The sequence below is a fragment of the Oncorhynchus keta genome, chromosome 36, assembly GCF_023373465.1.
Source record: "Oncorhynchus keta strain PuntledgeMale-10-30-2019 chromosome 36, Oket_V2, whole genome shotgun sequence".
Classification (NCBI taxonomy): domain Eukaryota; kingdom Metazoa; phylum Chordata; class Actinopteri; order Salmoniformes; family Salmonidae; genus Oncorhynchus; species Oncorhynchus keta.
Genome location: NC_068456.1, coordinates 137179 through 153543, shown reverse-complemented (window position 1 = coordinate 153543; position 16365 = coordinate 137179). Strand labels below are relative to the sequence as shown.

General features: G+C 42.8%; 1 protein-coding gene across 1 annotated transcript in view; it reads right to left on the bottom strand.

The window, feature by feature from the left end:
• The window catches only part of LOC118369430 (actin-binding LIM protein 1), a 106224-nt gene extending 91146 nt beyond the window's left edge, over nt 1-15078 (bottom strand). The window contains exon 1 of the mRNA XM_052498270.1: nt 14339-15078. Within this exon, the coding sequence (XP_052354230.1) occupies nt 14339-14567 (229 nt within the window). The 5' untranslated portion in view covers nt 14568-15078. The remainder of the gene's footprint in view (nt 1-14338) is intronic.
• Between the last annotated feature and the right edge of the window lie 1287 nt (nt 15079-16365).

Here is a 16365-nt window from a genome sequence, read left to right as displayed (position 1 = left end):
GACCAACTGCTACATCACATGAAGGCCAGTAGATGGAGATCTAATCCCACTAATGAGTGTGGGGTCAAGGGTGACCTCTTCACCTGTGGCATAACGTGAGGGACAGACACGGCAATTCTGTCTGATTGGGCTTTTTGTTCTGTTGAAAAACAGACGTGGAGAGTAGTCCAAAAAATGTATATAGCTATTTGTTTGATTAATATTTTTGCCCCCTAAAATGTATAGAGGTACCCAAGACCGATGGGAAAATCTGATTCTATTGGTCAAAACCTACTTCCTCAGTGTGTGCAATGCTTTATCTTACAAAATTAAGCAATGAGTTTTTTGCTTTTTTGCCTTTATCACACATAATCACTCATAAGTGTCTCAAAAGTCTGTTTTGATAGTCTATTATTTGTAGCTGAGAGTGTGTTGAATCCAAAGCCATAAAGCACTTGATTCTCCTATACAGGAGGAGCACTGTAGAAGCCAATGTGTCACGGTAGTGAAAAACGGCCCAAAATGCCTTAGACTTTTGGGGGGAAAGCAACCACCATTGTCAGATCCAGCAGATGAGCATTAGAAATCCAATCCAATGTCTTTAGACCTATAAATACATTGGCTCGAGAAGAGGGGATTGGAGAGGTGATCTACCACTGGCCCACTAATCCCAATTAACAATCACATGATCACTGAACTTCTCAGTGCTTCTTATGGCAGGCAGGCAGGAAGAGATAGGCCTAGGCCATATTTCTCCTTTCCACGGAAATGTTTTTATTGCAATATACAGGGTCTCTGTCTGACTGATAGAGCCCTGCACAGGGATGAATTTTAAGCATGAGTCATACCCATGCCTGCGACTTAAAGACCCTACACTACCCAGGCTGATTGCTTCTGACAGATTTCAGGCCCGGCCCTACCCGAAATCAGAAATAACTTCCTCCATTAGTAAATCCATTAGCTGCTTTTCTCTGTCTATTACTCGCTTCCTGCATGCAGCTCGCTCTGCATACACTCTGCTCATGGCATCGCTGAGTCTGTGAGTATCCATAGCAACAGCTCCCCTTGGGCTGCACTGCTCAATGAAGAGACATAAGAGAACTGTTAGCTGTTAGCTACTTTTCGTCACTCTAAACTCCGACAAAACTCAAAAAACATCATTATTTTCCGTGGAATAATCTCTGCTGTTGTATATTTGATGAGGTTGAAGCACTCCTGACACCAGATATGACTGTACTGCACAGCAGAGCACAAGCAAATGTCTCAGCTTCAACATGTTAGTGCTCAATTTAGTGATACACGAGCCCTGCCCATACTTATTGATGAAAAAACAGGCCCTACCTGGCCCTAACCAAATGTATAATATCGGTGCCCGTCGGGCTCAGGTCGGGTACCAGAGCTCTACTGACTGAATGTGTTTTCACATTAAATGTAGTGTCAACTGTGTCATCTGCTGGATGACAAAACCTACAGTTATGACACATTTCATATTTATTTGCTCTGTATTCTGAAGGGAAAAAATGCTTCATCATTTTATTTTGCTAGCAGCTTAGGTGAACAGAGGTGGATCCTGCCTCTAAAGCAGATTTTTGTCAGGAATTGTTATGTCATTTTAACATAGCAGCTTCCTTGCACCCCTTCCAAATGCTTGTCAATAGCTTTCTATGTGCGTTGGATGGAAAAGACAGATGACAGATCTTAATATTAACCCTTTCATCGCAGAAGGTAAATAATCCTGCAGCAGAAGGATTTGAATATATATTGAACTATATTGACAAATTACACATAGCCTTACAGTGGCGATTTTATCATGTAAATCTCGGTGGGGCAAAAACTTCAACATGTTTTTTTTAAGAGGCATGCCAGCAAAGCCACAGTACAACTCAACACTAAACAATACATTAATTGCAAAATAAGAGTGACAAACAGGGCCCAAAAACTGTTAAGGCCTAAATACATCTGTCCCAACAGCAGAGCTTTCTTTGCAGCACCATGGAGTGAATCCTTACTACTGCTACACCTGACTATCAGCGGAGCCTTGTCTGGCAGCGAAACAGTTAATTCAGCCTAAATTTACTGCAATTTTAACAAACCTAGCTGATATGGTTGACTTGCTTCAATAAATGTGGTTTCGACTGACAATTGAGATGTACATCCGTGGCCAAAAGTTTTGAGAATGACAAATATTAATTTTCACAATGTCTGCTGCCTCACATTGTATGATGGCAATTTGCATATACTCCAGAATGTTATGAAGAGTTTGCAGATGAATTTTAATTATTTGCAAAGTCCCTCTTTGCCATGCAAATGAACTGAATCCCCCAAAAACATTTCCACTACATTTCAGCCCTGCCACAAAAGGACCACCTGACATTCAAGGAGAGCGGTTCAATTGTTGTGAAGAATGCTTCAGGGCACCAAAGAAAGTCCAGCAAGCGCCAGGACCGTCTCCTAAAGTTGATTCAGCTGCGGGATTGGGGCACCACCAGTAGAGAGCTTGCTCAGGAATGGTAGCAGGCAGGTGTGAGTGCATCTGCACGCACAGTGAAGCGAAGAATTTTGGAGGATGACCTGGTGTCAAGAAGGGCAGCAAAGATGCCACTTCTCTCCAGGAAAAACATCAGGGACAGACTGGTATTCTGCAAAGGGTACTGGGATTGGACTGCTGAGGACTGGGGTAAAGTAATTTTCTCTGATGAATCCCCTTTCCCGATTGTTTGGGGCATCTGGAAAAAAGCTTGTCCGGAGAAGACACGGTGAGTGCTACCATCAGTCCTGTGTCATGCCAACAGTAAAGCATCCTGAGACCATTCATGTGTGGGGTTGCTTCTCAGCCAATGGAGTGGGCTCACTCACAATTTTGCCTAAGAACACAGTCATTAATAAAGAATGGTACCAACACATCCTCAGAGAGCAACTTCTCCCAACCATCCAGGAACAGGTTGGTGGCGAACAATGCCTTTTCCAGCATGCATGATGGAGCACCTTGCCATAAGGCAACAGTGATAACTAAGTGGCTCAGGAACAAAACATTTATATTTTGGGTCCATGGCCAGGAAACTCCCCAGACCTTAATCCCATTGAGAACTTGTGGTCAATCCTCAAGAGGCGGGTGGACAAACAAAACCCCACAAATTCTGACAAACTCCAAGCATTTATTATGCAAGAATGGGCTGCCATCAGTCAGGCTTTGGCCCAGATGTCAATTGACAGCATGCCAGGGCGGATTGCAGAGGTCTTGAAAAAGAAGGGTCAACACTGCAAATATTGACTCTTTGCATCAACTTCATGTAATTGTCAATGAAATCCTTTGAAATGCTTGTAATTATACTTCAGTATTCCATAGTAACATCTGACAGAAAATATCTAGACACTGAAGCAGCAAACTTTGAAAATTTATATTTGTGTCATTCTCAAAACTTTTGGCCATGACTGTACTATGGCATAAGGGAATGATGAGTGGATAAGAGGCACTCTTTAATTTCAATTAAGCGAGCTAAGACGTACGTAGTCAATAACTATTTGTTCAGCACTTTCCAAATGTACAGCGGTGGAATTCAGAACATGGGCCGTTCTTACATTATTCTCCCTGTACACCAAGTCAGAACGTTACATCCTTATTCTAAAACATATTAAATATTTTTTCCCCATAATAACAAAGCAAAACAAGTTTTTAGAACTTTCTGTGAATTTATTACAAATTAAAAGTTTTTAGACCCTTTAATCAGTACTTTGTTGAAGCACATTTGGCAGCGATTACAAGCTTCAAGTCTTCTTGGGTATGTTTCTACAAGCTTGGAAAACATGTATTTGGGGAGTTTCTCCCATTCATCTTAAGCTCTGTCAGGTTGGATGGGGAGTTTCGCTGCACAGCATTTTAAGGTATTTTCAGAGATGTTCAATCCAATTTCAAGCCGAACTCTGGCTGGGCGACTCTAGGACATTCAGAGACTTGTCCCGAAGCCACTCCTGCGTTGTCTTGGCTGTGTGCTTAGGGTCGTTGTCCTGTTGAAAGGTGAACATTTACCCCCAGTCTGAGATCCTGAGTGCTCTGGAGCAGGTTTTCATTAAAGATCTCTCTATACTTTGCTCCATTCATCTTTCCCTCAAACTTGACTAGTCTCCCAGTCCCTGCCGCTGAAAAACATCCCCACAGTATGATTCTGCCACGACCATGCTTCACTGTAGGGATGGTATTGGCCAGGTGATGAGCGGTGCCTGGTTTCCACCAGACATGACGCTTGGCATTCAGGCCAAAGAGTTCAAACTTTGTTATATCAGACCAGATAATCTTGTTTTTCATGATCTGAGAGTCCTATAGGTGCCTTTTGGCGAACTCCAGGTGGGCTGTAATGTGCCTTTTACTGAGGAGTGGCTCCCGTCTGGCCACTCCAACATAAAGGCCTGACTTGTGGAGGACTGCAGAGATCATTGTCCTTCTGGAAGGTCCTCCCATCTCCAAATAGGAACTCTGATGCTCTGTCAGGGTGGCCAGATCGGGGAAGAGAGTTGGAACGGAACATGGTGCCGACAGAGACTGTCACCTCACTTCGCGTTCTTAGGAAACTATGCAGTATTTTGTTTTTTATATATTATTTCTTACACTGTTGCCCCAGGAAATCTTAAGTCTTATTACATACAGCAGGGAAGAACTATTGGCTATAAGAGCATCGTCAAATTACCAACATTATGACCAGGATCGCGACTTTCCCGAAACAACTTTCTGTTTGGACCACCACCCAGGACAATGGATAGATCCCTATAGGCAACGCAAAACAACGGTGGGGCGCTCTTCTGGTCAGGCTCCATAGAGGGGCACATCGCTCACCGCTCCCGAGAATACTACTCGCCAATGTCCAGTCTCTTGACAACAAGGTAGACAAAATTCGAGCAAGGATTGCCTTCCAGAGAGACATCAGAGATTGTAACATGCTCTGTTTTACGGAAACATGGCTCACTCGGGATACCTTATCAGAGTCGGTACAGCCAAACATCTCTCTAGTAAGAAGAAGAGTGGGGGTGTATGCCTTGTGATTAACAAGCCGTGGTGTGATCATAATAACATACAGGAACTCAAGTCCTATTGTTCACCTGACCTAGAATTCCTTACAATCAAATGCTGACCAAATTATCTACAAGAGAATTCTCTTTGATTATAATCACAGCCGTGTACCCCCCAAGCAAACACCTTGATGGCCTTGAAAGAACTTCATTGGACTATGTAAACTGGTAACCACGTATCCTGAGGCTGCATTAATTGAAGCTGAGGATGTTAACAAAGCTCATCTGAAAACTAGGCTCCCTAAATATTAAATATTATCAGGGCTGGCAGTATTCTGGATCATTGCTACTTTACCTTCCGCAATGCATACAAAGCCCTCCCTCACCCTCCTTTCGGCAAATCTGACCACGACTCCATTTTGTTGTTCCCAGCCTATAGACAGAAACTAAAACATGACACACCCGTGCTTAGGTCTGTTCAACGCTGGTCCGACCAATCTGATTCAACGCTTCAAGATTGCTTCGATCATGTGGACTGGGATATGTTCCGGATAGCCTCAGACAACAACGTTGATGTATACGCTGATTTGGTGAGCGAGTTTATTAGCAATGCATCGGTGATGTTGTAGCCACGGTGACTATTAAAACCTTCCACAATCAGAAACTGTGGATTGATGGCAGCATTCATGCAAAACTGAAAGCGCGAACCACTGCTTTTAATCATGGCAAGGCGACCAGAAACATGCCCGAATACAAACAGTGTAGCTACTCGCTCCGCAAGGCAATCAATTAAGCTAAGCATCAGTATAGAGACAAAGTAGAGTCGCAATTCAACGGCTCAGACATGAGACATATGTGGCAGGGTCTACAGTCAATCATGGATTACAAAAAGAAAACCAGCCCCGTCGTGGACACCAATGTCTTGCTCCCAGACAAACTTAATAAACGTCTTTGCTCGCTTTGAGGACAATACAGTGCCACTGACACGGCCCCCTACCAAAACCTGCGGGCTCTCCTTCACTGCAGCCAACATGAGTAAAACATTTAAACGTGTTAACCCTTGCAAGGCTGCCGGCCCAGATGGCATCCCGAGCCGCGTCCTCAGAGCATGCGCAGACCAGCTGGCTGGTGTGTTTATGGACAATTTCAATCAATCCCTATCCCAGTTCTGTTCCCACATGCTTCAAGAGGGCCACCATTGTTCCTGTTCCCAAGAAAGCCAAGGTAACTGAGCTAAATGACTATCGCCCTGTAGCACTCACTTCCGTCATCATCAACTCCTGTGAGAGACAAGTCAAGGATCATATCATCTCCACCCTACCTGACACACTAGACCCACTCCAATTTTCTTTCCACCCCAATAGGTTCACAGACAACGCAATTGCAATCACACGGCACACTGCCCTAACTCATCTGGACAAGAGGAATACATATGGAAGAATGCTGTTTGTCGATTACAGCTCAGTATTTAACACCATAGTACCCTCCAAACTCGTCATTAAGCTCGAGACTCTGGGTCTCGACCCCGCCCTGTGCAACTGGGTCCTGGACTTTCTGACGGGCCGCCCCCAAGTGGTGAGGGTAGGAAACAACACCTCCACCCCGCTGATCCTCAACACTGGAGCCCCACAAAGGTGCGTTCTAAGCCCTCTCCTGTACTCCCTGTTCACCCAGGACTGCGTGGCCATGCACGCCTCCAACTCAATCATCAAGTTTGCAGACGACACTACAGTGGTAGGCTTGATTACCAACAATGACGAGACGGCCTACAGGGAGGAGGTGAGGGCCCTGTGATGTCAGGAAAATAACCTCACACTTAACGTTAGCAAAACAAAGGAGATGATCGTGGAGAAGGTCAAAAGTTTTAAGTTCCTCGGCGTACACATCACGGACAAACTGAAATGCTCCACCCACACAGACAACGTGGTGAAGAAGGCGCAACAGCTCCTCTTCAACCTCAGGAGGCTGAAGAAATTTGGCTTGTCACCAAAATCACTCACAAACCTTTAAAGATAAACAATCGAGGGCATCCTGTCGGACTGTATTACTGCCTGCTACGACAACTGCTCCGCCCACAACCGTAAGGCTCTCCCGAGGGTAGTGAGTTCTGCACAACTCATCACCGGGGGCAAACTTCCTGCCCTCCAGGACATCTACATCATCTGATGTCACAGGAAGATCAAAAAGTTCATCAAGGACAACAACCACCCGAGCCACTGCCTGTTCACCCCACTATCATCCAGATGGCGAGGTCAGTACAGGTGCATCAAAGCTGGGACCGAGAAGCTGTTTTTCAGTCTCCATCTCAAGGCCATCAGACTGTTAAACAGCCACCACTAACATTGAGTGGCTGCTGACAACATACTGACTCAAATCTCTAGCCACTTTAATAATTAATAATTGGATGTAATAAACGTAATAATTGTATCACTAATCACTTTAAACAATGCCACTTTATATAATGTTTACATACCCTACATTACTCATCTCATATGTATATACTGTACTCTATACCATCTACTGCTTCTTGCCTATGCCACACGGCCATTGCTCATCCATATATTTATATGTACATATTCTCATTCATTCCTTTACACTTGTGTGTATAAGGTAGTTGTTCTGAAATTGTTAGATTACTTGTTAGATATTACTGCATGGTCGGAACTAGAAGCACAAGCATTTTGCTACACTCACATTAACATCTGCTAACCATGTGTATGTGACCATTAAGATTTGATTTGATTTGGTGGTTCCAAACTTCTTCTATTTAAGATTGATGGAGGACTGTGTTCTTGGAGACCTTCAATGCTGCAGAAATGTTTTGGTACCCTTCCCCAGATCTGTGCCTCGATACAATCCTGTCTCGGAGCTCTACGGACAATTCCTTCGACGTTATGGCTTGGTTTTTGCTCTGACATGCACTGTCAACTGTGGGACCTTATAGAGACAAGTGTGTCTTTCCAAATCATGTCCAATCAATGTAATTTACAATAAGTGGACTCCAATCAAGTTGTAGAAACATCTCAAGGATGATAAATGGAAACAGGATGCATCTGAGCTCAATTTCGCGTCTCATAGCAAAGGGTCTGAAAACGTGTTTCCAGAGTGAGCTGTTTTCTCATTTGTGACTGGAAGTGCAGTAGCTAGCAAAGTTAGCCAGTTAGTTTGGGTGCTTGACTGCTGTTGTTAGGTCAGAACGCTTGGATCAACCCTACTTTTCATCCAGAGCATTGAGTGTGCGCTTCGGGACTTCAGAGTGCGAAACGCTCTGAATTTACGAACGGCCAATCTGACAATGCTCTGAGTTTACCAACGCCCAGAGCACAATCTGGCATTCCAGATTAAATTCATTAACACACCCGTAGTATAAACCGGCCTTTAAGCTTCAAATCTTTGGTTGTTTAGTACATAGCCTCACAAAGCTTAAGAGGGTGTGAATGATTCTGAATGGGTGTCGACAAAGAATAGCTCTCCAGTAGGTACCAAAAAAATTCAAGGGCCATTTTCTCAAAGTTGATTAACTTTCAAAGCAGAATTACTTTCCCATTGTTGCTCAACTGTAGTGTATGATATACCATTTTCTATCTGTGAGTCTACTTTTATCCAATGCAAAAAACAACATTTCAAATTTTGTAACATAAGACTGAATCTATGGCAAACAAGAGGATGGTCAAACATACCATTCCACTACTGGAGTATCCCCAGCATCATTCAGGCTGAGATAACATTCCAATTAGTCAATGGGTCTCGTTGGCATGCAAGCCACATCTCCTGAATGTCTGCACCCAACTGTTGTAGAATTTGATACTGATCACCACACATTGAATAGCTGACATAATTACAAGAGTAGGGGCTAAAGAAAAAAAATCCTTCAAGGAACCTTGAACCCCAAAATATCTAATTCCGATGTCTGAGCCCACTTGTTTTTCTTAGAGCACATTACACTAGCCACAAAAATATGTTTACACACACATCCATTTCATATATGGGAGACATTAGGGATATGAGAAAACATGGTTGTATTATGTTCTACCTTGGGTAGGGGTACCAACAACAACCAAAAGAAGACGATGGCAGTATTGTCAGCAGCTTGAAAATAAAAGAGAGCCGCACACTCTTGGAGCTCAGATGCAAAAATGTAATACCAACGTTTCGACAGCCAAGCTGTCTTCATCAGGGTATAATCACAAACACTGCGGGATGACTCGTTTATATAGTGTCAAAAGACACAGGTGTCTGTAATCATGGCCAGGAGTGGCCTAATATCATTGGTTAATAATCAAATATTAAAATGTCATACAAAGAACAGCATACAAACAAATGGATAGCATACGATCATAGATTAATTTGACTATACAAGTTTACACACAATTACAATGGCAAAGTCACAATAATCACAAGAATGGCTTCAGATCAAAGTCTACGTTGAGACCGAAGGGCGCAAGGGTCTTTAAATTAAAGATCCAGGCAGCCTCTCGTTTTAACAATAAATTATCAAGGTCACCCCCTCTCCTAGGGAGGGTGACATGTTCGATGCCAATATAACGCAGAGACGAAATCGAGTGGCCTGCCTCCAAGAAGTGGGCCGCAACTGGATAAGTAAAGTTTTTACACCTAATGGTGCTACGATGCTCTGAGATACGTACTTTTAATTTGCGCTTTGTTTTACCTACACAATTTTTACCACAAGGACAAGTTATAAGATAAATAACTGCCTTAGTGGAGCACGTAATAACACCTTTTATTGGGATCGATTTCCCTGTTTGTGGGTGTTTGAAGGATCTACATTTATAAGTGCCATTGCATTGAGCACAGCCATTACATTTGTAATTTCCATCCAATAGGGGCGCAAATAGACGTTGTTCAGGAATATCTTGGGGTGGTAAATCAGAGTTTACCAATTGGTCTCTGAGATTTCTGACCCGCGAGAATACGACCAAGGGAAGGTCCGAAAACACATTACCGAGACTATCATCGGAATTTTAGGATGTGCCAATGTTTGTGAACAATTCCCTTAATTTGTTTAGAGCACTTTGAATAGCGGGTAGTGAGAACGCAAGAATGCATCTTTTTGCGAGACTGACATTGAAAAAGGTCATGTCTCGTTTTGTTTTGAATTTTCTCAATGGCAATATTAATCTGATCATTCTTGTAGCCCCTCTCCTTGAACTTTCTTTGCGTCTCAGCCATATTTCTGTCGAAATCGGACTGTTTTTTGCAAATTATTTTTATTCGACAGAATTAGCTGTAGGGGCAAACTATTTTTTAAGGGAAGTGGGTGACAACTATCAGCCCTCAACAAACTGTTACGATCAGTAGGTTTCCTGTAAAGATCAGTGTATAGAACATTATCTTCACACAAGATCAGAAGATCAAGGAAACTGATTAGACGTGTATCAGATCGCATAGTAAATCTCAGATGCTCAGCACAGGAGTTAAGAAATGCATGGAAAGCCTGGAGCTGTTTTGCATCACCCCTCCATAGAACAAAAATATCATCAATATACCGTTTCCAAATAATGATGTGAGGCAAGAAAACATTTTTGAGAGGATTGAAAATAGACTGTTTCTCCATGTAATCCACATACAAATTAGCATAGTTAGGAGCCATGGGGGATCCCATAGCATTCCCTTTAGTCTGAATAAAGAAATCATTTAGAAACATGAAATAGTTATGCGGGAGTACTATTTCAGCCAATGTTACAATACATGCACTGGAAGGTAGTTCATTAGGGTCACGTTGCAGAAGAAAATGTTCCATGGCTTCAATACCGCCCTCGTGTGGAATATTAGTGTATAATGACTCAACATCAAAAGTAACTAACAAGGTATTCTCAGGGAGAGGATCAAGAGATTCAATGATAGAGATCATAGTGCTGGTGTCCTTTACAAAGGAGGGTAGCTGTTCTGCGAGTGGTCGAATAAAAAAGTCAACAAAAGTAGATAGAGGAGCCGTTACTGCATCAATGCCCGCTACAATAGGGCGCCCTGGAGGTTGTGTAACATTCTTGTGTAATTTCGGCAAAGTATAGAAAGTGGCAATTTTAGGTTGTTGAATAGCCAAAAAAGCATGTTCTTTTTTGGTTATCTGACCAGAACTTAAAGACCCATCTAGGACAGACAAGATAGTATTCTGAAATTGGGAAGTGGGGTCACTTCTGAGTTGCTTGTAAAAGGTGTTGTCAAGCAGCTGTCTATGACACTCATGTACATAAGCTGTCCTATCCATGAGTACAACCGACCAACCCTTATCAGCAGGACGGATAAGGACTGACGTATCAGATTGTAAATCAAGCAAAGCTTGTTTTTCATTCTTGGGTAAATTATGGAAAGATTTGGATCCGTGTTTATTCTTAAGGAGAAGTCCAACATAATTTTCCACAAGTCTGCAATATGTCTCGATAGAGTGATTGCGATTGGCTGGAGGTATAAAATAACTCTTGCTTCTAAAAGGAGTCGGAGTATGTGCAGGAGAGCAACCTACTGGTTCAATAGAAGTGTCAGAATTAGGGGAGCTAAAGTATTCCCTTAAACGGATGTTTCTGAAAAACTTGAACATGTCTACCTTAACATCAAAATCGTTGCACTGAGTTGTAGGCACAAAAGATTAACCCTTTATTAAGCAAAGAGACATGGGCAGGGCTCAATATCTTGCTTGATAAATTAAAGACACTCAGTCCCGTGGGTTCTGGGACCTCTGATATTCGTTTCTTCTTACCCCGTCGGGTGCGACATCTCGTCGATGCGCGTGCCTGCGGCCTCCTCCGCCCTTCCGTCCGTCCGTCCAGTCTCTCGTTGAGTAAAAAACTACCGCTGGAAGCCGATGAGGCGCTGGTTGTAGAGCGTTGATCAGGCAATGGTGGATAGAAGTAAGCGGCATCCCTCCTGCGTCTGTCATGGAGAGGGGGAGCAGGACCCCTTTTGTCAGGGTTTCTCCAGAAGTAGACTTTAACCATCGGCCTTGTCTTTTTTGTCTTGGTTGAATTTCTTGATTTTAAGTTCCTTTATTTCTGTAGACAACTTGTCCTGGAGCGCTTGGTTAGTTTTCATCAGCTCATTGAATATGCCAGTATTGTCAGCAGCACCTGTCTTATTACTAAATAAATGCGTTAACTTAGGTAATTTGTCTGTTCAAATTAAATGTTCACCGCTCTGAAAGCTTATTATTGCTGCAGGTTAATTTCAATGAAAGTCACGTTTGCAATCATATCACGTGAAACAATGCACTGGAACTCTGTCAGGGTGGAATAGTCCATTATTATTAACCAGTCTGTGGGTGATTAATGACACCTGTTTCTACCATTATGAGAAAACCTATATAATATATGTATAGAAATACATTATTGATCTATTAGGAATTATTATTTGGCTCTATAGAGTAATTTCCTTTTTTTGGTCCTTTTTTGTCAACAATGTGGCCTCATTAACCTGGGCACAGTGGCCAGGCACTGTTCGGATGCTGGACATATTTTGCAGTAGACGAACGTGCACAGGTAATCTACTTAACCTACTTTTTGAAGTTATTTGTTTGACAATCAGATGAAAACTTCATGACTGGTTGTGATCAAGACACATTTAAAAAGTAATGCATTTTTACAGTTACATTACATCTTTACTTGGTCCATTTAAAAATCTAGAGACCCACGAGTGTCAAGGTACGATTCACACGCTGGCTGGCTCTTTTAAGTGAATTTACTGATGTATGCTAATACCCTCATGTAAATCCTGACCTTGAATGCAAACACAAACAAAACTTTTGGAATTGATTTGGGATTTATTTGAACAGGGAAATGTACCATGCCTAAACTGGAGCATTTCATGTGTTGAACTATCATAACTATATTCAATTAATCCACCTTGCATCGATTAAGGTTCAAAATGGTATGGCCCCCCCTAAACTGGGTCTGTGCCCCACCTTGGCCACTGCATTCAAAATGTTCTGGACACGCCATTGGTTGGGGAGCCTCGAGCTGAGAATCATTTTCTTTTTTAAATGCCCAGCTCATGAGGCCTCTTGATGATGGGATGTGAGGTCTGAAGCAATTGCCTCTTCCACCACCGAAGTATTAAAATAACCCAACACAAATTAGGATTAATTCTAATCCTGCTCTTAATTAAAGTGCAGCTATTGGATCTCTATCTATCTCTGGACATTGATGGGGGGTTAGCTTCTGATAGTATAATGTATTATAAAACAGAGATGATAGTCATGTGATAAGAGCGAGTTTAGTTATCGTGCACATCTTACAATCTAAGGTACATCCCAAATGGCATCCAAACTGCACTACATACCTATTGACTCTGGTCAAAAATAGTGAACTATATAGAGAATAGGCTTCCATTTGGGGCATCCATCTTTAAACAACCAGTTTACAACCTGACCATGACATAAAATAAGTCATAATGAAGTCATTGCAACTTTTCCAACCCCCACTGTGGCTAGATGTTCATACTAAGTATAAGAAAACGCTGTCCACCATGGAGGATGGACCAACGATCGATCATTTTCAACTGATCAACTTCAAGTAGTGCACTATATAGGGAATAGGTTTCCATTTGGGATATAGCCCATATCTCACAGCCTGACGTGCAGTCGATGGACGAATAAGGTCTGGAAAGTCCTCATCCACACTGTAATCCTGATGTAAACCACCATGTTGGTTCCATACTTGGCAGACTGTGGCCCCTTTCCCTGCACAAGTTTTATATTACATAAATTCCGAGAAGACGGCAATACATTTTGGACTTTGCAATAACACTTTTTTGGAGTAAATAAGATATGATTGCGTAACACACCACAAACATGGACGTACCCACACACACACACACACACACACACACACACACACACACACACACACACACACACACACACACACACACACACACACACACACACACACACACACACACACACACACACACACACACACACACACACAGGCCAGTGCTGCAGTGCCTGAAGTGCTATAATTACTCACTTTCAATACAATTAACATGAAGTAATCTCAATCTCTGTGCAAAGCCTTATCAATCCACTTTCATAATCTGCTTCATCCGCCTACTCACAAACAGCACGCTGAGCTTTGACTGATGCTGCACTTGGACCACAGCACTTAATGCTAATATCAAACCGTACTGAAAAAGTATGTAGAGCTAGTTGTATAACTCTGAAAAACAATGGCGAGTTCAAAGTGACTAATGAAGAGTAAAGAGATTAATAGATACATGCAGGCAAGCAGGCTGGCAGGCAGACACAAAGACAGACAGACCAGTAGACAGACAGACAGACAGACAGACACCAACAGACAGACAGATTTTCCCTGCCAGGACCTCCTACCCCATACCATAGTCCTACCTGGTGCCAGATCGATAAGTCTCTCGCTCAGGTAATAGTCGTTAGGGTTGAGGTACGGCAGCTGCTGCATGTACACTTTGGGAATGAGGTAGAGCACCTCAGCCACTTGACCGTCCTCAATGATGGACATGCGCTTGACTGAGTTTTTATGTTTGATGCGGGTGAGGCGGTCCACTGTGTGGCTACGGTTGGAGCTACACAGCTTGCTCAGGCTGTTGAGGGTGGGCATGTTGCCCGGTTCCCCCTCAGCCTTCCCACAGAGCAGGGTACAACACTCTAAATACAACTCAGCCAGAATCCTAGGATGGCTTTCAGCTCTACCAGGCCACTTCAATCCTGCAGCGCAGAGGACTTCTGCAAAAATGTGGGGACAGGCCTCTAAAATCTCAGAGCTGTGAACATGTCAGACATCCACCATCACGGGTCATGTAAAGATCCAAAGAGAGAGCGTGATGCAGATTTCCAAAGGAATCTCCTCCTGTAGATCTCCTTCAAGTGGACATCCCAGACCTCCAGAGCAGAGGTGACTCTTCAAGAATGGAACCTGTATCAAAGGCTTCAGGGTCGAGGTCAAGACAGCAAACAGCACAGAGCACTGACCACATAGCATAGCCTAAAGGTATACAGCAGAACAGTGTAGGGGTAAAGAGGCTTACACTGTGTCTTCCACCCAGACAGATCAGCCAGCTTCTTCCCCCTCTTCACTAAGCAGCTTAGGGCTGACGTAGACTCCATGATTATCTTCAGGGTGGGGTTAGGTGACCTGGGTACACTGTAAAGGGTTGCAGTGAATTTGACAGTAATTTATACCTGCTGTCATCTACAACACAGTACAATACAGTAAACTGGACTGTATTATATTGTACTAAAGTAAATGCTACGGTACTCGTAGTGAATTAACAAATTAACTGATTAAATTCATTGACTGGAGATGGGGTTTGTGTTTCACAGTATTTTACTGTAATAACATTGGATTGGTGCAAGCAGGTTGGCTGCTACACTGTAAAACAAATCTAGTTGTTTTTAGAGTACTTTATTCTTATTGTAATCTTTGGTACCGTTTTTTTGCGGTAACTGCGCTGTTAAAACGTTTCTGTAAGTTTACGTTACACTACCGGCTACTGGTTACCGTGAAAATACTTTTTTTTTTTTTTACTGCTGAGTGCTAATTAATTGGGACTATACATCACATAGGATTTGAACTCACAAGCTATTGGTTGGTAACTACTTGAATGTCCTGCTGCACCACCAGGTCAGTGACAATACAATAGGAAAATACACGGTTTTGAATTACCCTTCCCCCGCTATCTGAGATACCTACTGCAGCCTCATCCTCCACCTACAACAACCCTTCTTCCAGTCACATTTTGTTAAAGGTCCCCAAAGCACACACATCCCTGGGTCGCTCCACTGCAGCTAGCGACTGGAACGAGCTGCAAAAAACACTCAAAGTGGAATGTTTTATCTCCATCTCTTCATTCAAAGACTCAATCAAGGACACTCTTCCTGACAGTTGTGTTGCTGCTTCACGTGATGTAGTGTTGTCTCTACCTTCTTGCCCTTTGTTCTGTTGTCTGTGCCCAATAATGTTTGTACCATGTGTTGTGTTGGGGAGCGGACCAGAAACTTTATGATCACACTTTATCAATGTACAAGCAAACAGTCATTTTTCATACTTTGATCTGATTTCATTCAAATACAGTATCATCCAATTTCATGAAAAACACAATTTTGACTGTTCATGACCTTTAAGTCCTACCCATGCCCACAACGTTCAGGCCCTATCATACCTAGGCCCTACCTAGATTCCTTCTGACAAATTCAAGGCCCGGCCTTGCCCGAAATCAGAAATAACTTCCTCCATTAGTAAATCCATTAGTTGCTCCTCTCTGTCTGTCACTCACACCCTGCATGCAGCTCGCTCTGCATGCACTCTGCTCATGGTGTCTCTGAGTCTGTGAGTGTCTATAGCAATGGTTCCGTTTGGGCTGCTATGCTCAATGAAGAGTAAAAGGAGTAAAAGGTAA